This window comes from Schistocerca gregaria, chromosome 7, assembly GCF_023897955.1.
Source record: "Schistocerca gregaria isolate iqSchGreg1 chromosome 7, iqSchGreg1.2, whole genome shotgun sequence".
NCBI classification, from domain to species: domain Eukaryota; kingdom Metazoa; phylum Arthropoda; class Insecta; order Orthoptera; family Acrididae; genus Schistocerca; species Schistocerca gregaria.
In genome coordinates, this window is record NC_064926.1 from 360,458,862 (window position 1) to 360,481,958 (window position 23,097).

General features: G+C 39.5%; 1 protein-coding gene and 1 non-coding gene across 7 annotated transcripts in view; one reads left to right on the top strand and one right to left on the bottom strand.

Moving 5' to 3' along the window:
* Positions 1–23,097, bottom strand: part of LOC126281755 (T-complex protein 11-like protein 1) — a 120,964-nt gene that overhangs the window by 41,731 nt on the left and 56,136 nt on the right. For all 6 annotated transcript variants that reach the window (XM_049980950.1, XM_049980945.1, XM_049980947.1 and 3 more), the window contains 3 exons: positions 8,965–9,085; positions 8,773–8,886; positions 484–603 (listed from right to left, as the gene is read on the bottom strand). In XM_049980950.1, coding sequence (XP_049836907.1) covers positions 484–603; positions 8,773–8,886; positions 8,965–9,085 — 355 coding nt within the window. The remainder of the gene's footprint in view (positions 1–483; positions 604–8,772; positions 8,887–8,964; positions 9,086–23,097) is intronic.
* Positions 21,657–21,819, top strand: LOC126282670 (U1 spliceosomal RNA). The gene has a single exon (XR_007551359.1). It is a non-coding gene; the product is annotated as a U1 spliceosomal RNA (small nuclear RNA).

Genomic DNA, 23,097 nt, shown 5'->3' on the forward strand with positions numbered 1-23,097 from the left:
ATTCCTCATTGTTCCTGCTTACTCGCCTGCATATTCGATAGTGGACGATAACTTGTGTGACCACCTTCTCTTCGGTGTCAAACCACACTGGTGCTATGCAACATCAAATGGTGCACACGTGTCAGTCTCTCTACCAACAGATGGCGCCACCATACACGCAGTTATGTGGTGTCACCTTATGTGTAAGACAGAGGTAGATGCACTGACCAGGTTTCATTTGAATGATCTCATAGATATAAATGCAAGTCACTTGTGTACATGGTCAGCATGTAACCACTTATTAATTGATAAAATGTGTATTTTTGTACTTCAGCTTACACATTATTGGTCACGCAAAGTTTTTTGATCGAAAAACTAACCAGCACATCTTCTCTATTGCTTTCAATATCTGCTCGTTACATCTCAACTTAAAAAAAAAAAAGCATAGACCTATTTTCCATTCAGTTACTGGGTATAAAGAAAGTGATGAAGGAAGATACAAACCTCCAGTATCCCTTTAAAGACAGCAACTACATCTTTCGTCTCAGAAAGTTCTTTTATTTTTTCATCTCTTATAGGGGCACACAGTTTCCCCATGATTGCAATAACACATTGGGCATAGTCCTGTAAGAAAGAAAAAGTGTGTTAAAAAAACTGAAATTTTAATTTGCAGCAGTGCATAACACTAATTAGACATTTATGGAATTTTCTTTGCAAAGTCTATGTATAATCTTTGAGTGGAGAGAGTGCTTGCAGTATTGTGGAAGTGAGTTGCTGTTAACAGAAAAAACAGTGAGGGCAAGGTTAAATACATAATGCACATTTATACCCAGGCAGAGAGCATAAAAATATAACTTAATTTACTGCTTCTACTTAAAATTTTGCTTTTCCTGTTCACAGTAGTTTGGTGGGGTGATATAGCCTTTGGAGGTGTAGCATTTGTGGCAGATCAGCAAGGCAAGGGTTTCGTGGTTATGAAGGGTGAAAGAGATGTCACAGGCAGCCTGTCGCAATTATTGTGGACACAGGTATTTGACTGTGATGTAAGAAGTTAAAAAATCATACAGTTTTTTTAAAGTGACACAGAGCATGTTGTTGTAAGTGTTGGAAGACAAGGATTTCAATTTTGATGTGGGGGTTGAAGAGATACAGGTAGTTCATGGATACCTGTGATCGCATGGCTAAGATAATTTAAGAACAATATGTGGGTCTCAGGTTTTCCTAATGAATGACAAACATTCTTACACTGGTGCAGATAGGAGAGGGGCAAGGGCAGGGCACAGGAGAAAGGATAAGAACAAAAAACTAGCTGTCCAAGTTACGATACATAATGAAAAAGGAAGCAAAAAATAATTTGAATAATCCTTGAATGTGCCTAGTGAGAATATATAATTAATGGTGAAAAATACTGGCTACCAAGCTCAGAAGTTATACACCAGGACTGAGTGGAGTATAAATGGGTGGTAGGTTGGTACAGGGTATGATGAATGTCTGTATTTGTATTGTAACGATCAATATTGGCGAAGGAAATGAAAATACCCGAAGATACAACAAAGTGGTAACATGAAGTGCATGGTACAGTAACAACATTTCTGCAGAAGCAAAAAATAAGATGCAGGAAATGAGAGCCATCTGGGCAGGGGGTAAATACTAAGTGAAATACACAGCTGAGAACGTAACTACAGGATTACACAGACATTATTGCAGAGCTGAAATTATTTGGCTGAGCAAGGAGACAGCAAATAAGGGAACATAAACCAAGAGAAAGGGAACAAATGTGCAACAGAAAGGAAAATAGAATACGGAAACATGTCCAACGACAGCACTGGGTTATGGGAAGGGTGGGAAGCTACAAGGCAATTTGCATTTTTACTGCGCACCAAATACAGGAGTTCCTGAGAAGCATCTAGAACAGCAAGCGAAAACCTTCGTGCTGAACAAAGTCCTTTTCTTAGAGTTCTCTCTCCTCTCTCTCTAACACACACACACACACACACACACACACACACACACACACACACAGTTGTGGCAGGAGGCAACAGAACAGCTAGCTGTGGCAGGAGACAACAGAACAGCTAGCTCCAAGAAAAGATGTTCAACAAAATAGAACAAATTTTTTTTTACTGTGGTTCACAATGAATGGAGATGTGATATGACAGATGGTCAGTATATCACTTTCTATACATTACGTCTTAACCTGCAAAAACATGCAGGTTACAGTACACTTGAGTGGACCAGACTGCTACAGTCATCGGTCCCCAGAAATCCAGGTATCTACTTACTAAGTAGTACGCTTGTTCGCCCACTGCTTGAAAACTGCTCAGCAGTGTGCGACCTGTACCAGACAGGGTTGATAGAAGAGATAGAGAAGAGCAGCGTGCTTTGTTACAGGATCATTTAGTAATCGCGAAAGCGTTACAGAGATGATAGATAAACTCCACTGTAAGACTGCAGGAGAGACGCTCAGTAGCACAGTACGGGCTTTTGTTGAAGTTTCGAGAACATACCTTCACCGAGGAGTCAAGCAGTATATAGCTCCCTCCTACGTGTATCTCGCGAAGAGACTATGAGGATAAAATCAGAGAGATTAGATCCCACACAGAGGCATACCGACAATCCTTCTTTCCACGAACAACACGAGACTGGAATAGAAGGGAGAACCGATAGATGTACTCAAGGTACCCTCCGCCACACACCGTTGGGTGGCTTGCAGAGTGTGGGTATGGATGTAAAAAAACATCCTGAAAGAAGATGTGACTTTTTCTATTCTCTTTGAATTAGTAGTGAATACACGGAGAGCAACAGGTAATAAGGAGTAGTAACTAAGATGGAGAACTGAACACCCTGAGTGAATCTTAAGACACCCTTAGCTTTTGCACACGCTACTAAAAATCTTGTTAAAACTATGGGAAAAATGTACTTCCTAGTTGAGAAAACAATTTTAATGGCTCTTTGAGTTTGTGCAGTAATTCACCTGAAGAGAAACTTCACACCATAAAACCAGAAGCGTCCAAATAATTTACACACTCACTGTACTTATTATAAATCAGCATAGACCAGATATTGAGTGACATATGGAATTACCAATGTGTACTCCAACAAAATATTCAGCACAGGGTGAGGCAAGTAGGACAGTTAACTCATCACCGGATAGTAATCCAAGCACAAAGAACTTAGCAAATAGATACCTGGATTTCTGTGGACCGATGACCGTAGCAGTCTGGTCCCCTCAATCCCACAAACCAACCAACCAACCTGGATTTCTGATAATTAGGCTTTCATGGCCAGTGTTTATTTCAGTTAAATTTTCAGTCTGAGAGGTTGTGGTAGATATATAGAACTATTCCCTCAGATTTCATCTTGAACTGTGGGAGACATCTTCTGAGGTTGCTGTTTTACTGATACAGACTCTCTGCTTGAAAGTGCTAGATAAAGACTGACACAGTGGTCTATTGTCTTAGAGTCAATTATTCAGACATCTTCTTTTTCTAAAAGTAGGGAGGGATCACCAATTGTAGGCTGCAGTGAAGACATTATTGAAAACATGTGCCTTAGTCTATACCACAAAACAATGCTCCAATCCACATAGGTTTTCAGATATGATCTGAGAAATATAGGAATAAATGGCAATAAAAAAATCCTATTCCTTAAGGTTAAAATGGGCAACTACCTTTCAGAACTATGTTGTATTATAATTCATAAGCAGTTAACTAGAGTCAGGAACTCATAAGAGCAAAGAATGGGTTTTGTTAACTTTTTCATGAATTTTCAAACAACGTAACTTCCAGGTTGGAATATCAACAATATAAGAGAAAGACAGATTTCTACTTGCTGTAAAGATGACACTCTGAGTTTCAGACAAGTGCAACAAGAAAACACACATAAATTTCACCAAAAGCCTTCTTCAGAAAATGAAACACACACACACACACACACACACACACACACACACACACACACACACTCATACAAGCAAGCACACCTCATGTACACACAACTGCCATCCCCACTGAAACACACACACACACACACACACACACACACACACACACACACATTCATACAAGCAAGCACACCTCATGTACACACAACTGCCATCCCCAGCAGCTGGGACTGAAAAGTAACTGTTGTGTAGAACGGAAGTAGCAATCTGGCGGGGGCAGGGAAGGGATAGCAAGGAACAAACAGTGGGGGATGAGCACTGTTTGGAGGAGCATGCAGGGACTAGAGTGCCAACCAGCACAGTGTCGGAAGGCTATGGGACATGGAGGTGGGAGGGGTGGGGGAACAGGGAGTGAAAATGGAGGGGGTCGGGGAAGGGGAAAAACAGGTGGATGTGTTGGCAGAGAGCAGCACACAAAGAGAGTGAGGGGATGAGAATAGCTCATATAGGGTGTAAACTGTTGGGTGAGGTGGTACAGGACACTAAGCTATCGCAGGTTGAGGCCAGGATAATTTGAAGAGCACAGAATGTGTTGTAGGGATAGCTTCTATCTGTGTAGTTCAGAAAATCTGGTGGTGGAGTGGACAATCCAGATGGCTTTGGTAGTGAAGCAGCCATTGAAATCAAGCACGTTATGTTCAGCTCCATGTTGTACTACACGGTGGTCTACTTTTCTCTCAGCCACAGTTTCGCGGTGGCTGTTCATCCTTCTGGGCAGCTGGTTGGTAGTCATGCCAATACTAAAAGTTGTGCAATGATTGCAGCACAGTTGGTATATGACATGTCTACTTTCACAGGTGGCCAGCCTCTGATGGGACGCCCTTGCCCAGTATGCTGAGGGTCTCATCAAGGCCTTCACAGACATGCCATATCCTCCAGACATAGTCTGCCAACAGATCCTGTCAATTCCCCCTCCCCCAATCCTACCACCACCCCCAAGAACAAGAGTGCTCCATTTGTCATCCAATACCACCCAGACTGGAACAACTGAACCATATCTTTTGTCAGGGCTGTGAATACCTACGATCATGAGCTGAAATGGAGGACATTCTATCCAAGATCCTTTCCACCCCTCATAAAGTAGTGTTCTGTTGCCTACCTAACCTCCACAACAACCTAGCCCCTCCCTATGCCAATCCCAATCCCTTGCTACAGGGAACACGTCTGTATGGAAGACCCAGGTCCAAGACCTGCCCAATCCGCCCACCAGCAATTCCTATTTCAGTTCTGTTACAGGCTTATCCTACCTCATTAGAGACCAGGCCACTTGTGAAAGCAGCCCTGTCATATACCAGCTCTGTTGCAATCATTGCATAACTTTTTTATGGCATGACTGCCAAGCAGCTGGTCACTAGGATGAATGGCCAGAGCTAAACTGTGGCTAAGAGAGAAGTAGACTGCCCTGTGGCACAACATGCTTGATTTCAATGGCTGCTTCACTATCAGAGCTATCTGGATCCTCCCCTTCACCACCAACTTTTCGGAACTGTACAGATGGGAGTCATCTCTACAACACCTTCTCCACTCGTGAAAAAATACCACCCTCACCCTCCGGTAACCTAATGTTCCCACAACCCCCACCCAACAGTTTCCATCCCCACTGTCCTGTCACCTCCTCCCTATTCCCATTCTCACCCTCTTTGTGTGCCACCCTCTGTCTATGCACCCATCTGTCTTTCCCCTTCCCTGGTCTTCTCCTTTTTCACTCCCTGTTCTCTCACCCCTCCCCACTCCCCTGCCCCACAGCCTCCTGACACTGTGCCTGTTGGCAGTCTAGACCCTGCATGCTCCACCAGACAGCATCCCCCCCCCCCCCCCCCCCCCCGACCCACCCTCACATATACCCTTCCCTGCCCCCTCCAGAATGCTGCTTCCACTCTATGTGGCAGTTGTATTCCAATCCAAAATGCCAGAGATGACAGTCCTGTGTGCCAGAGATGACAGTCCTGTGTGCCAGAGATGACAGCCCTGTGTGCATGACGCGTGCTTGCTTGTGTGTGTGTGTGTGTGTGTGTGTGTGTGTGTGTGTGTGTGTGTGTGTGTGTGTGTGTGTGTGTTTTGACTAATTCTGATGAAAGCCTGTTTGGCTGAAAGCTTTGTTTGAGTCTTTTTCCACTCGTATCTACGTTATGTGGTGAGTGGAAACTATTCTTTTCATAATATTTTCCTTATATTGTTGTTTTCATGAATTTTCATATTAAAACAACAGGAGCACAAACACATGACCTTTATAAGTCAAATACTATGGACATTATACAAATGAGTCGATCTGAACTGGTTGCTAGCAGCTATAGAATTAATGGCCATAGGAAGCATTTATGTATAACTTTTGATGTGTACTACTTTTAACATTCCTTTGTTATGTTCTGTGCACTTTATTGTAATTGGAGAGAAGCCATCATTTTGTTCTGAAAGGAATGTGCTGTTGTAATCAAGTTAGTACAGTGGAGTTGTTGATGATAACACTATATAAGAGAGAAAAATGTTGATTCTTAAAACTAAAAGATATAATGGAACAATGAAATATTATAAAATAGGCAATATATTTGAACAGCTTTCTTGTAAATCATGGAATTTACCAGCAACTTTAACCCTGAAAGAATAATATATTACGACTGCTATGGATTCAGAAGAAGAAACTGTTAAAATTTGAAATTTATGCATAACCAGAAAAGAAGAATCAGCTGAATGCTAGCAACAACACTGATGGGTATGTTATATCATCAACAACTGCAACTGCCTCTTCCTTCAGAAAGTCAAGCTTATCAAAGAACAACTGTAATATAAATCCTGACAGAACATAATCATTATGGATGACTGGTGAAAAACAAGTTAAATGTTACTGAGTGTTTTGACTTTTTGACATGTCGTTGGCACAGCTGAGCGCTAGCAATCATTTGTAGCATACCAACCATATATGGGCATATTAATGTGAGCCTGAGTAATGTATTGCAACAGTGCTGACAACAGGTGAGTGTGGGATGCCATTTCTGTAATAACTCAACAAGGCTGATGCACTGTTATGAGGCAGGTTAGCTTGCTGAAACAGTGAACTCAGTGGTACCACACAGACTAATGCAGCAAAGGGCAAGCAATATTTTCACACTGACAGTGGTACTGGTGTTTTAGGAAACACGACTGACAGTGATGCACACGCACGACAAGTGCAGTGCTGCCAACTGAAAGTAATGGGCATTTTTGTAACGAAATAATTCTCAGTCTCAAAGCCATACCAGGATGATAGAGCTTTGCTCGAGGGTAATCACATAAATATGCCAGCAGAAGTCAGCAGTCTGAGGCCATGGCAGGGCAACAGCTCTACGCACTAAGAGCACCTGGACCTAGTGTCATGGCGCACCTGGCCACCCATGTCAACTCCAGCAGCATGGCTGTCTCCTGCCCAGGGGACAGTGGGTCACTCCCCGTGCACACCAACCTTCTTTCACCATCACAGGCATCTCATCATGGTGAGCGTCCACCACTATGTTGCAGCTGGGGCTCTGCCCATGGCCAGAGCAGGTACAGCATTGTCGAGTACACACACCACTGGTGTGGAAACTGTGTGATCGGCTTATGTAATGAGATCGTCGGCATTTGGTGGATGCTTCAACGATGAACTTGTTACATTTGCAGCTGCCTTTCTCTGGAGTCTCCTGAGCTCCCACCTTGCCTCCACCATCCGCTTGCAAACAGATGGCATTTAAATTTGCAGAAACAACTTCATCAGCACTTTGATGTCAGTACTATTACCATACTCTCACAACAATTAATGCTGTAAATAGTTGAAAAAGCCTATCTTTTTTGCCCTGTGCCTCAAAACATAAAAAAATCAACAATCAGCAGTAAATAATCTGGCTTAAGCTTTGAGAAAATACACAAATATAAAAACCATGAATAAAACGAAGCATGTCGTGCATGAATTCAATAATGAAAATAAATACTCCTCACTTTTCCATTGCCTGTCTAAAAACTTCAACGAGAAGACACACTAGGAATATCAATTAGGTTGGAGGCAGTCCAACATCTGGGACATGGGGATTCGTGAGAAACTGCAAGACCTGAGGCATGGGTGCCACATCTAAATCACATCAAGTTAAGAATTAATTATGTTTCTTCTTGTGCATCTATTATTTTTATGACAACCAGTACATGTGTGTTTTATGAGATGATAATTCAATGAACACTGTGAAACTGATAGTTTTTGTATCCGATGACTGAATACACTGCTATCTATGTCTACGTCTACACAGACACTCCGCAGACCACCGTAAGGTGCATGGTGTCGGGTATCCTGTACTCCTACTTGTCATTTCTTTCCTGTTCCATTAACAAATAGAACAACGGAAAAACAACTGTCTGTATGCCTCCATATAAGTCCTAATTTCTCATACCTTCGTGGTCCATAAGTGCAACATATGATGGCCGCAGTGAATCGTTTGGCAATCAGTTTCAAATACCAGTTCTATAAATTTCTTTGGAGGAAGATATTTGGTTAACATAATTTTTAAAAAAAGTAAGAGTAAATGGAAATGAGAATCACACAATAGCAGTAGCAATCATTAAGAGAATTTGTAAATAACTGCAATAAAACAGTAAATACAAGGAAGAAATCAGCCTAAGCTTCAAATCTTGCACGAAGATGACAGCCATATTCCTCCAGTGAGGAACATGGAAGCAAGACAATTTATGCAATACTCAAATCCCACCATCAGTTACCCATGTACTGGTCTGTTGATAGTACAATTCATTATTTGGTTTTCACTGCAATTACAGAATGTCACATGATGTACAAAAACTAATGACATCTACAATGTGATCAAGTTTCTGAAAAACATACACCTTTAACAAACCTGGAAGTTTAATGTGCCAGCATCAACCTGTTGTTGGATTATATCTTCATCTAGTAGGTCTGATATTTCCTCTTTCAGTTTCACATGTTGTGGTAAGAGCAGACTGAACAAATACTGCAACAAAACAAAAAGAAGTTATAAATGTGCTGAGCATAACTAATGTTGTAGAATAAAACTATATACATAACATACCTCTTTTATATCCCTAAGCAAATTCATTGCTTGACTGTAATCTGGTGGATCTTCAGAAAGCTTAAGAGATAGCAGGTCCCAAAATGCTTTCTTCATTGTTTCTTTCACTCTTTTATGTAAGCTGCCAAATTAATTTTTGAGTTTACTATTAAATAGGGATTAAAGCAAAAGACACAAAAATCATGACATTTCCTATACATAAGAAAAATATGAAAAAATTAATCAAACTTTAAAATGGTTTATTGCATTATTTGTCACAAAAATCACCAGCTATCAGAGCATGTGTCACATAAATGAAACAGCATTACAAAACAAGATGAAATGCATTTCCACACATAACATAAAGAAAAGCAAAGTGGTCAAGGATGGATACATGAGTAAGAATTTGCGATGAGTCTAGAGATGAAGAAAGGGGGAAAGGGGTGGATTACTTTGCTCTTCTCAGATCAACATGTGTTATATTCTAGTCCTCAAACAATTATCCCTCAATCCTGTCTTACAAACACTTAATTAGTACTCCATTCTTATTGAGGCAATTTGCTGGCAGCAAGAGATTAGTTACATCCAAAACAAAAACAAAGCCAAAAGAACAACAGCTTGGTACAGCACTAATTTGAGAATGTATAATGATAAGGTCAACAATGACTGAGTGAAAACTAAGTAATTCATTCTCAACTATTTTGGACAGTAGGGATTCTCAAGAAACTGAACATACTGGGCAAAACTAACAGGAGAGAGATCCCTCTTCCGTAACACCAAGTACCTTAGCTTTCCAAGAAATAAAATTATACACCAAGGATAATTATCTAGAAATCAAATTGTAATATTTTTTACTTTATAACTTCTTCCACTCCATAGATGGATTTCCGAGTTGATAAGTTGTATGTAGCTGGGTTATATTTATGAAATTTTGTTGTAGATTAAGGTTAAAAAAAATCCTGTTGTGTAAACAGCCCACATGTTGCTATGTTCTCAAAAAAATTATCTGTAGTCCTTCAGACACATTCTACATCATGGTAAAATTAAGTCACACAGTATATGCAGTAAACTAACCTGAGAAATATTTTTGTCTTGCCAAAATGTAATTCTTACACATTCTCTGTTACATACCACACTTCTGTTAATTATGCAATAAGATGCAGTATGTGTTCATTCCCTTACACACAAAGTTAGTATGTGCAGTAAATCCTGTCCTTTCTTTAAGGCTGTTGTCAATTATTTTACAAGATCTTACTTGCTGGGAGGATGTCGTTCTTGTAGAATCTTATTATTTAATGTTCTGGTCCTCTTACTAACACCTTACACAATGAACTGACTGGACAATGAGTAGTACTGTTAAAGTTGTGTTAATTTGAGAGCAGAATTTCTCATATTCATTATCATGAGTGCTGATAATTGTTTACTGGGTAATACAGTTCTTAGATTTATTAGTATTCAAACACTGACTGTACACAGTTCCGAAGTTTTAAGATATATTACCTTTTTATTAAGTTTAATGGTTTTTTAAAAAAGAAATAACTTTCATTCAGTTTAAGTTATCTGAGTTAGGGTACTTTCCCTGCGAGGGCACACAGCCGCCATGTTGCTGGTAGTTTTAAAGCTTTCATCACAATTAAGAATGTTAGGGCATTCAGTAAAGTCAACTGCCTCTCGAACTTTTCTGTTTAAGTGACTACAGTGCTTTTGCTAAAATTCCAACATTATCAAATCACGCTGTAAATCCTGATGTCATTCCTCACTAAGTTCAGCTGTGACTGACTTGTTGGGATGTTTTAAGCATACACCATTCAAGACCATGTAAGGGTTCTTTAACTTTTTGTTGATAAAATGTTTTTACTTTATGACTGCTGGAAAAAAAAACTGGCTTTAAATCTTTACATCATATGATCTTTCTGAAGTGTACCATTTATAAATGACAGAAATATCAATTATTGTAGTTGTTTCCTCTTCACCTCTCTTGTCTGCTACTTTCTACCACATCAGAGGTCTGCCTACTGATTATGCAGTACAGTTACTTGTTACCAATTTTTTTTTAGGTAATTTCATTCTCATTTTAAATTAGTGCCATCACAGATTTGATATGCTCTTTCTGTCAGTGAGCTGAGAACTATGTGTTACTGTGCAACACAGTAAGGGGAATCCGTATGCAGCTATCGCTTAGTATTTGTAGGTTTTCTACACACCTTGTGTCCTAATTTTCCATCAGGTTTCCTGTAGATAAAGAAACATAAATTCAAAAATATCCTCTCTTTGCACACGAAAACTGATTTTAGGGTACATGGTTTTGAGATATCTGTTAAAATGTTGTAGCATCTCCTCCCTATGTGGTCAGATGATGTATCACCCACATAATGGGCAATAAAGACAGTTTCACAGACATTCCTCATAGAACCTACTTTTCAGAAGACTCCGTGAATGTATCTGCAGCCAAAGGGAAAGTGAGGAGCTTAGTTCATCCATTTTTTAATAAAATTCTCCATGTCATCTTTAGTTGCTACATAGCAGGCAACATTTTACTAACTCAGCTACATCTGAGGATGCCTTCTCCTCAAGCATCTCCAAAACTATTACTGCTGGAATGTTTGAGAGTAACTGTTTAACATCAAAAATCACCAAAGTTATAATTGTTATAACTGAAAGCATTAACACAAAATGTGCAGAATCCTTCGTAAACAAACTGAGCTTTCCAATTATATCACGTAATTTCTTAGACGTATGTTGGGCCAGATTTGAGAGTCTTGGGGAAGTACAAAAAGGCTTCTGTCTCAAAAGAGGCAGGTTAAAAACAGATGTAGGTAGACCTAGGAAACACTGTTATTATATAAATATAGAAAACTGCAACCAGTCACATTTTTCAATACTTGTTTAATCCATAAAATGGTTTTTGAACCTTTTCAGGCTCACCTTCAGATAGAGCACGTGGAAATTACATGACCATTCCATAGAATAATGTTGGATGCTGGGTACACTATGAAAGAATCACATAACTTACATGTGCACAATTTGAGGATGAGCTCGAAACAGTTCGAAAAAGTTATTGCTGCAGTTTTGTGTATTTATATTGAATAAACAGTCACAGGTTCTTAAAAATCTATAACAGACTGCTATTATAGTTGTAAATGGTCTTAGCTGTGTTGGGAAAGAACAAAAGCTCCAAACACTAATAGAAAGCTCAAATAGTTATAGATACTGAAAACTGAAGATAAGTTCATGTGAAAGAACATAACGGCATTCAGGAAGGATACATTGAATATAGTTGGTGGTGGTAACTTTGTTGCTGTTAGAAGTAGTTTATCTTGTAGTGACAATGAAGTAGTTCATTCCTGTGAGCTAGTGTGGATAGAGGTTATACCTGACAACTGGAAAAATAAATAACTGGTTCCTTTTACTGATACCTCCCACTCCTTGACTCAGATGATATTATTGCTGAAAGGTTCCAAGAAAACTTGAGTCTCTCTTCAAACAGGTACCCCACTCATAAAACAATAGTTGCTAGTGACTTCAATCTGCCTTTGATATGGTGGCAAAAATACATCTTTAAAGTCAATGGTGGGCATAAAACATCATCCGAAATTGTATTACAAGGGTTGAATGAAAATAATGCCTCCACCTTCGTTAATTGGGTTTGGATGGGAATATTTTAATAAATCAAACACAGAAATAATCCTTAGAATGTGATCTTTAACTACTAATATTCACTTTTCCACATAATCACCAGCCAACTGGATATATTTCTGCCAACTGTGAACAAGTTTTCTGAAGCAGTCACGGAAGAAGTCGACACACTTGTTTCCGCAACCACAGTCTCACAGTTCTCTCAACATCTTCATCAGAAGCATGATGATGTCCCTGCAGATTGTCTTTCACCATCGGGAACAGATGGAAGTCAGATGGAACAATAATGTGACTCTCACATTCTTGTGAAATGCCAACTGTGCTTGCAATTTCTCTCTGAGTGATACAACAATCGCCCTGAATCCACCTGTCAACAGTTTGCCTCTGAAACTCAGTGTTTGCTGTCACAGGTCGTCCAACTCTTTGTTTCTGCCGCAACATCTGGCCCAACGACATACAGTACTAACATCAACACAATCACCATAAACTGCTTTCATTCTCTGATGAATCTTCTTTGGGGTGACATCTTCTGCTACCAAGAATTCAATGACTGCATGTTGTTTAAATCGCATTGACCGACTGTCTGCGCAGGGTTCCACACTACACTGTAACAACATAGCCGTTCAATGCTAAGGCTTCCTGCAAACTGCAGTTGTAGAGAAGGGGGCTATGGAACAAGCCAGTACCTGCCGCATACCAGTGCTCCATACAAGTGCTGCCAACTGTTGAAGAGTTACAAAGGTGGAGGCATTAGTTTTCAGTCAACCCTCGTAGATGCTTTCCCTGAAAATTATTTTGACCAGTTAGTTCTGGAGCCAACTTAAAGTGTAAATGACTGTGAAAACATACTTGATCTCTTAGTAAAAAACTAATCCTGGGCAAATATGGAGCACTGTGACAGACAGAGCGATTAATGACTACAAGGCTGTTGTAGCGAGACTAAATACCATAACATCCAAACTGCAGCAAAAATAATGGGAAAATATATCTATTAAAAAAGGGAGATAAAAATTCACTTGATGCCTTCCTAAGATACAGTCTCAACTCCTCCCAAAATAACTGTGTATGCGTAGGCCAGATGCGGTTTAAATTAAAATAAATAGTATCAATCGAAACTACAGGATTTATACCAAATAAATTGATAAAAGACAGAGCAGATCCACCATAGCACATAAGTTTGGTCAGAACAGTATAGCAGAAGCAACAAACAAACATTCCAGATTCAAAACAATCCAAAATCTCCAAGACTGGCAATGTTTTACAGTATCTGGAAATTTAGTGTGTACTTCAATATGAGTTGTTTTAATAATTTCTCCAATGGAAATCTGTCTCATAATCTGGTAGAGAACCCAAAGCAATTCTTGCAGTGCGTAAAGTACATCAGTAGCAAGACACAATCAGTACCTCCACTGAGTGATAGCAATGGTAATATTACTGATCACAGTGCCACTAAAGCACAGTCACTAAACACAGTTTTCCAAAATTCCTTCCCCAAAGAAGACAATGTAAAATTCCAGAATTCGAATCAAGAACAGCTGACCACACTCTCAGAAATCACTAGGTATTGCAAAAAGAGGTAAATTATATGTGACCAGAAGAAGTGTAAATGTCACTGTCAGTTGTCTCAAGCACAATAATTTCATCTTTCATTTCTTGATCATATGGGAGTCACAAAATCAGAGCTACTCATTACTGAGAAAGTGTGTCTACTTGTAAATTACAACAAATATTTCAGAAAAATGCTTAACTTTGATGATTAACGACGTCTCAGAATGTGTTACAAACATGAAGAGGAAAGAAAATATTTTCGCATCCAACAATATACGAACCTACCTCCTTTGCTACAGCAGTTCGTCGCAACTGCACTATTACAACTTGCGTGCTAGCACCACTTTATTTTATGTAATTCCCAGCGAGAGAGAGAGAGAGAGAGAGAGAGAGAGAGAGAGAGAGAGAGAGAGAGAGAGAGAGAGAGGCTGAATTCGTTGGCAAATGATGCGGGCATAAGCTGTAAATGCATGGAATTTTCACAAAATTCCATTGCATTGGTACTTAAAAGTTTTAAGCATGTTTCGATAATTAATAAATAAATGATTTACAGAAAAGAGTATGTGAAGTCACTAATAATTTCAGCTAACAGCCATATAATATACGTAAACCAATTACTCAATATTTAATGTTCTTTAAAAATTACAGGTATTTTGAGAGAATATTGACCAAAAAAATTTTTTTATGTTGTAATCATTCACAGTAACAACCTAACCTAACCATATTTCTGACAAAGGAAAATAGTCTATTATGAACTCGCTTTCCAACCGGAAACATCCTGTGACGATTCTTTAGTAACACAGTCATTAAATCCACATCTGAAACCACTCGTTATGTTTACAATAACAAATTATAGATGTAAATAAATCACAGGGCGATATCGACATCCAAAACCTCTATGAACAGTTGTCAAAAAATTGGCGGGAGGACCGTTCGGTAACAGGTCTCAGAAGCTTACTGAATAGGTAATTCGGATAAAGAACCAAAAATGACATCACTACTGAAACTAACCTACTGCACCGATTGGTATGAACAATTTAGAATAGGGCTACTGGTTGGCTAGGAGGCAAAGCTGGCAGTGGTAGCAGTCCAGATAACTACTTGGGCCCCGACAAGGCCATGTCAGGAGGTGTATCATTATTTAGCTGTTGTAGCTGGAGCAAATTGCAATGTTGCATAGGATGCTCTTGTGCAATAATTAATTCAAATAATTGATGCTCCCTATGACCAGTGATGATCTCAGTCCAACCCGATGTATGGCCGTATCTGCAAGCCCAGACAAGAGATCCCTTATGGAAGTATGAGCATGGCTACTAAGCCTGGCCTTGCTGGGTCAGTTGAAATGGATCATAAAATGAATGATGCCTGTGCCCATGCAACACCTTGACTGGATCATGGCCTTTACAACACAAGGAAGCATATTAGAACTTTCTTGGAGGGAGCTGTTGTCATCATTTTCTGCACTTGGGCCTTGAAAGTTCTGCCTGCTCAAGTTCAGAGTTTGACACGGGATGAAAAGGAGGGGTGGTCAGATATATTATGCTATTCATTTTGGACATATTGTACAGGCCGGTCATATGCTACTCGTTTGTTGTAGTTGTTTATGCTAAATCTTTGCTAATTTCTTTTATATCCATCTTTGTATCTACGGCTTTCTCCATTGCCGTTGTGATTATTGTAACCACACCATAGGTTTGTGTGGGATAAGATTCCCATCCATGCTGTACTACTAATCCATTGTTTACTTGTTGGTCCGTAAATCTCTGTGTCACTATCCGCGTATTAACAGGCTAGGGTTGTACTGGTATCTCTTTTTTATATTTAATCAATTGAGTCCATTACAAATAGAAAGTATTCGGTGTCTTGTTCCGGGACGGTAATGAGTTTTTCCTTGACGTGGGCAGGAAGAAGGCTCTTTAAAATTTTCAGCATGTCTACTAGTCCAGTATCTGGTTTCATTCAAATATTTTTCAAAATAGTCCCTTAAGCTGCCATACTTACTATTGAATGGAGCTAGTTTGAATACTTCACGTCTGATCCTCTCTTGTAAGGTCTCAGACCAATAATTATGTAGAAATGCTCTCTCAAACTGCTCATAATAGTGGCAACGTTCTGCTACGTCTCTAGCCTCATAGCAGAACGTCACCTTGTGTGTATCCAACAACAAATCTAAATTTCTGGGCTTCGGTACAGGTACGAGCTAAAACATTTCAAAATGCTCTGATGAAGATCACAGTGTGTGTTACTTCCCTTCAGAAGTAAATATCGAGAATTGTCAGTGCCTAAGTAATCCCTCATCTGCAAGTAACGTTGACAAACACAGCGCTGTCAGTGACAGGCGTGTTTATGTTTGCTTATGGGGTAGCACATGGCAACTGCACTTGCTCGACAGGTGCAACTGCTGGCAAGTGTTGTTGCAGTGTGCAACCTTTGATAGTTTTCTTCGACAGGCTAATCTCTTATTGCGGGTAACCAGTGAAGGTATCTAACTTCTCTAAAAGCACAGGTTTGCTTTCTGTCATGTTGTTTTGGAATGTCAGTAGTTTTGGCAACACTGCCTCATAACCTTTCCTCTGCTTCCTTTAAACTCTAGTCTATTTTAGCTAGAAGTTGACTGTCTTTCTCCTTTAGAGCTTCTTCTACAGTATCTACATAATTGTTGCATTCTGACACTCCCTTTTCAACAAGGGTGCTGCCCTTATCCAGGATCACAGCTTCAGCTTTTTTCAGTTATTTCCTTTAAATTTGCACATAACTTATCTCTCTGTTTTTCCACAAATTCTGACTTAAATTTAACTCATCTACTCTTAGAATCAACTCATGTATTTCTGTAGGTAGGTTTTTGCATACGTCTTGCAGCTCACTGATTACATTTGTCACATTTTTTACCGACGGATCCACTTGGGATTGTGTCTCCTGAATTTGAGAATATACCTGTTCTTGCATTCACGAAGTTGGGAGCAAATAATGAAAGGAATTTTCACTGTAGCATGCATCAGTTTCACTATTTGAAAAAATGTTTCCGGTGTGACCTGAGAAATTGTCTCATTGAGCATCATAAAAGTGACATCATGATTAGTTACATTACCAGTGTCATCATTTTTTAATACTGAGATGCCAATCTGGGTGTTTTGGTAGCCATCGGCCAGTTCACGAGTTGGCACGCTACTTTCAACTGTTGCCAAGCTCATATTTCCGCCATCTTGGCATATTGCATTTTGTAATGAATTTTCAACAATGGCTATTTCCTTTGACTCTATTGTGAACAATATTTAACAAAATTATGAAAAGAGAAGGAAAAAACTTAAACATAAAATTTTGTTTGTATCAGTACTTTTGAATTAAAGCAGACTTACATGCATATTCATATTCATTAATGAACCTAATTATTGTCTGATACAGTCTCACAGAATTTGAATGAACTATTTTGCACTTTTGAAGTTGACTTTACACAAATTTTCATCCCTCCTACAACAACTTTTGATTAAATAATAAAAAAAAGAAATTTTGAAAGAATAATTTAAAAAAATAGGAAGTGAACTTTAACTGGTATTAATATCAACAGACCCTCATTATTCAACATATATATTTCCCATTTAAATTTTATGATACATTGCAAAAGTTTTATGATAATAATCGTAATGCACATAAAATACAAAACTACAAATGAACTTGCTACTGTAAAAAAAAAAAATTATATAGTGAAATTCCACCCAGAATTTTGTGACAGTGGCAATTAATTTACTTCCATTAAAAATGCAGTTGAAATTATTCAACTTTTTAAAAAGAAGATACTGATGAGTGCAATTCACATTTTACGTGTCTGTGACATCCAATTCATAAACAAAATAAAATTATTTATGATTTAATTGATAATACTTTAGGTCATTAACTTTAACATTTGTTACAATTTTTAAAACGGTTAAAAAACGAAATGAAACTGTACCAGCAGGTAGGTAGGATCAAACCCACGTCGGCTACATAACAGTCTAGGTAACTACTGACTGAGCTACTTCACTCATTTGGTGCCTTGCTACTTACGACCTGTATATGTGGTATGTATGAGCTATGTTTAAAACTTTAAAGAATCCCCTTTTTAAAATTTTCTCAACAGTGTGCTTTAAGACTTCTATGAGTTGACATCCTTGAGGTATACTACTAACCTGCGAAGTCTCATCCAATTTCCAAGACCAGAAGGTCCCCTTTTTAGAAGAAGGGCAAAGGAAGAAATGTTAAACACTATGCCTATCCAGCACATCCACACGTGCACTACGTTTTGTCGATTAGGATGCAGGTAACGACAAATTGTAATTTGAACAGCAAATTATATATTTGTGTACTTAAATACCAGTGCTTACTAACAACAGCTCAATAAACAGCTACCAAAATCTTTAAGATCCCATCAGTTGAATTATGAAAATTAGTAAAAGTTCACAAATTGTTTGGTTGCCCTGAAACACTAACAATTGTAACCGTCTGAAATGTGTTCATGCTGTCATGCAGGTTTCATGGCACAGAATGGAAAGCATAATAAAATGTTTTGACTGCCGTACATGAATGCATCCATAACAAATATTTAAAGTCTCACTTGATGTATCTGTAGAAAACACACAGTCCAACACTTTTATGAAGTTTAAATTTATCATCATAGATTGCACAATTAAGTTACTGAATGTCTGCACAGTGCCACTTTCCAAAAATAAAATCCAAAATGGTTAGCAAATTTTGAAGTACTTTTCCTACAAGTTACTAATTGTCTGAAAATATATAAGGCCACAATTGTGTCACCTTGCGTGGATCAGAAAATCAAGTGACCTGGAACCAGCATAGCTATACTGCTGAATAACTCTGCTGCTTTGGATCTCCAGCCATGTAAATCACTTCCTGCAAGCCTATTTGGGTAGGTACTGATTCCCTGGATTATTGCTGAAAAAGGAGATCACGTGCTTGCTCCTCAGTGCAAAAGCATGACTGCCTCAATGAAGTTTTCACTCTGCAGTGTAGTCTGTGTTGATATGAAACATTTTGGCAGATTAAAACTGTGTACCAGACCGAGACCCAAACCCAGGGCCTACACCTTTTGCAGGCTCTAACAACTGAGCAAACGAATCATGGCTCATGACCTGTCCTCAAGCTCGGATGGTAGGAGATGAGGCACTGGTGGAAGTAAAGCTGGGAGGATGGGTTGTGAGTCAATTTCATTAATAATCTAGAACCCTGAATGAATTGATACTAAATGTGCTACAGTGAAATGACCAAAAACTGACATAAACACAAATTACTCAAAAACTCTAACCACAAAATGGCACTAACCCCATGAATTTAATGTATAACTAAATATGTACGAAATGTGGTGCTCATAAATTTAAACAAAAGCAAAACTTAATTTCAATCAAACAACAACAAAATGCTAATAACTCATGTACTATTGCTCACATGACCTAATACACTTTGTATCCCAACAGTGTGTAAAGCAGGTGGTAGACTCTGGCTCTGGTTTCTGGTAGAATACTGGGGAAGTGCAACTACGCTACTAAAGAGATCACTTAAAAATCACTTGTGCAACCATCCTAGAATATTGCTCTAGTGTGTAGGGCTCTTACCAGAGAGGAGTAACAGGGGATATTGAATGTATACAGAGAAGGACAGAGTGTCACTGAAGGAACAGAAATGGCAGACTCTTGAAGATAGACATACACTATCCCAAGACAATCTATTAACAACATTTCAAGAACCAGCTTAATATGATTACTGTAGGGATATACCACAACCCCCTACCGACTGCTCACACAGGGATCATGAGGATAAGGTTAGAATAATTACTAAATGCACAGTGACATTCAAACCATTATTCTTGCCACACTCCATATGTGAATGGCACAGGAAGAAACCCTAACAACTGGTACAATGGTATGTACCCTCTGCCATGCACCTCAAGGTGGTTTGCAGAGTATAGATATAGATGTATTAGTGGTAGGTTGGTAGTGGTTTTCTTATCCAGTATTTCTTATGCCAGCACGGACATATTTAAAAGGGACCTGATTACTTTGGCTGGGTGGCAATTTAGAAATAATGGGTGACCAAGTCACTTTACGAGACACTAAAACCACACACCCAATATTTTGCAAAACCTTAAACATGAGCCACACTCACCTTATTATAATTTAAAATAGAGGTTGGGCCCTGTGAGGACCCATGTCTGCCCTCAGTCATCATATAAAACACACTCACTTCGCTTCAAATGTGGCATTTCCTCTTCCGTGTTCCACATCTTTTGGCATACTGGCAGCTCCTCATGACACACAAGAAGGCCAATTGTTAATATCCATCCGTGTTCCACATCTTTTGGCATACTGGCAGCTCCTCATGACACACAAGAAGGCCAATTGTTAATAGCCAATGTCCCACTCTGAGCCTTGTAAGTGCTACTTCTTCAGCCCATTGTGGTCGGAACGAGGTAAGCTACAGTCACATTGAAGATTTCACTGACAACAGCTTATTGCTCTGCACTCTCAGCCACTGAGCTTCCCACTGACATGTGGTCTTCCAGATCACTATGTAGTAATCGCTCACAGGGGAACTGAACAGTGAGCAGGAGGTTGAAAGGAGCAAGCAGCCACATCAGCAAATTCATTTTCCTGGGTGCCTACTGGCCCACAAAATTATTTTCTTTTCCTGTAAACAACATAACTAATAACAACAAAGGCACTTTGGGAATCAAAGCAGATGATGAATTTCTTGCTACAATGCCATCTCATCTGCTCCAGTGCCCTCAGGATAGCAAACAGTAATGCACAGTGAACTGAAACCTGCACTGGGAGCCCTGTCCTAAGGTCAAATTCTGGGAACATGATACAGCAACTGATAAAGTCCCCTCACCTAGACCCATCAGTGTAAACAAGAACAGAACCAGGACTGAAATTTTCATGATCAAAGTTCCTGGCAGATTGAAACTGTGTGCCAGACTGCGACTCGAACCTAGGACCTTTGCCTTTTGTGGCTAGGCAATGCCTCCGCAATATCCTTTCTTCTGGGACTGTTAGATCCAAACATTTTGCACGAGAATTTCTGCAAAGTTTGGAAAGTAGGAGATGATGAACTGGAGAAAGTATAGCTGTGAGGATGGGTTGTGAGTTGTGTTTGAGTAGTCCACTTGAAAAGCACTTGCCCATGAAAGGCAAAGGTCCAGAGTTTGAGTATTGGTCTGGCACAGTTTCCATCTGCCAGTAAGTTTCATATCAATGCACACCCCACTGCAGAGAGAAAAGTTCATTCTGGAAACATCCCTCAGGCTGGGGCTAAGCCATGCATCTGCAATATTCCTTCTTAAAGGAGTGCTAGTCCTGCAAGTATCGCAGAATTTCTGTGAAGTTTGGAAGGTACGAGACATGGTACTGGCAGAAATAAAGCCTTGAGGGCAGGTTATGAGTTGTGCTTGGGTAGCTCAGTTGGCAGGGCACTTACCTGCAAAAGGCAAATGTTCGAGTTCGAGTCTCAGTTCGGCAAACTGTTTTAATCTGCCGTGAAGTTTTTCTACCTGGCGTAGAGGATACCGTGATCATGAAGGCGGTTCCTCCGGGGTGAGGCTTGTCCATTGCTCTTCGGTCGAGCTGACCCCCGCGATTACTCCAAATGCGAGTAACTCGGGCGCATAATTTTTGGTAGTCGGGACTGCGTTCGCGCTGTCCCGGTGAAAAAAACCCTCCGCCACATACCGTTGGGTGGCTTGCGGAGTATAGATGTAGATGTAGATGTAGATGTACTAGAATCTGAATGGCAATTTAGAACCTAGTAACATTTAGTTTCACAAATATTATCTGGGGGTACAATTCCTCCTGCACACATTCAATTTTAAAAAAATATCCTGTGTTCTTTAGTAGTCTGGGGACCCCTACCCCGACTCTGTATTTGTACCTTAATTCCATCCACCAATAATAACTAAAGATTCTTCCTCGCATTAATCTCAAATGGCAATATTGCCATGGATGGGTGTGGAACAGACTTTGCAGTAGCGGCTGGGCAACAAACGTGGAACAAAAAGAGCCCTATATGCTTGACGTAGAATGAGGAGAAGATGTAGAATAGAATCTACAATCTAGGACCCTTGTGGTGAAGTGCATCCAGCAATCTGAGGAATAAAGGCCATGCTGAAATATAAATTCAATGCATTCAACCAGGGGCCCCACAAAGACTTTATAAAATTGGAGTATATATGTCATGTCTGACCCTCCCCCTCCCCCCTCTTCGTCCTGCAAAGTCTACAACTCACACATCAGAGAATACATAAAAGCCCTGAGGCATCCTGATTTCAGTTCTTTAAGGTGACAGCTATGTTAGCCTCAGATATTTCAGCTTTTCCTTCAAAGTGAGAATGGTGCCCCCAGTTTTAAAACAGTTAAATTAAACTTACTTTTCTTTTTCAGCCCTGTATCAGGCCACGACATCTAAAGTGCATTTCAAGAGGAAGTTGGGACAATGAAGATGTTCATGTCCTGGACTTCTCCAATCACATTTGTTGTCTATGTCTTTGCCTCGTTTAATAAGATTTGTTATGACTAGTGTCATACCTGCAATGTTGCGACATGTGAACACTCTTATTCGAGGTGACTGATGAAAAACTATCGAGCAACTCTGTTCTCAACTTATCTCTGTTAATAGTGCTGGAGTACTAGTTTACCAGATCACATATTCAAAGGTTTGTGCCTGATAGGTTCCTCAAAGCCTAACTGAAGAGCATAAAGCTTAAAGAAGGAAAATATGTGCCAAATAGCTTGCTTGGCTGATGGTGAGCATTTCTTGTCAAACACTGACGCATGTCACGAAACATAGATTTACCACTTTGAGCCTGAAACAAAACAGTAACTGATGCAGCTCCACCACACAATGTATCTTTTTAAATAAAAGTTCAGAACAGTACCCTCAACTGGTAAAGTTATGCCTGTAGGCTTCAAGGACTGGACGGGTTATCCT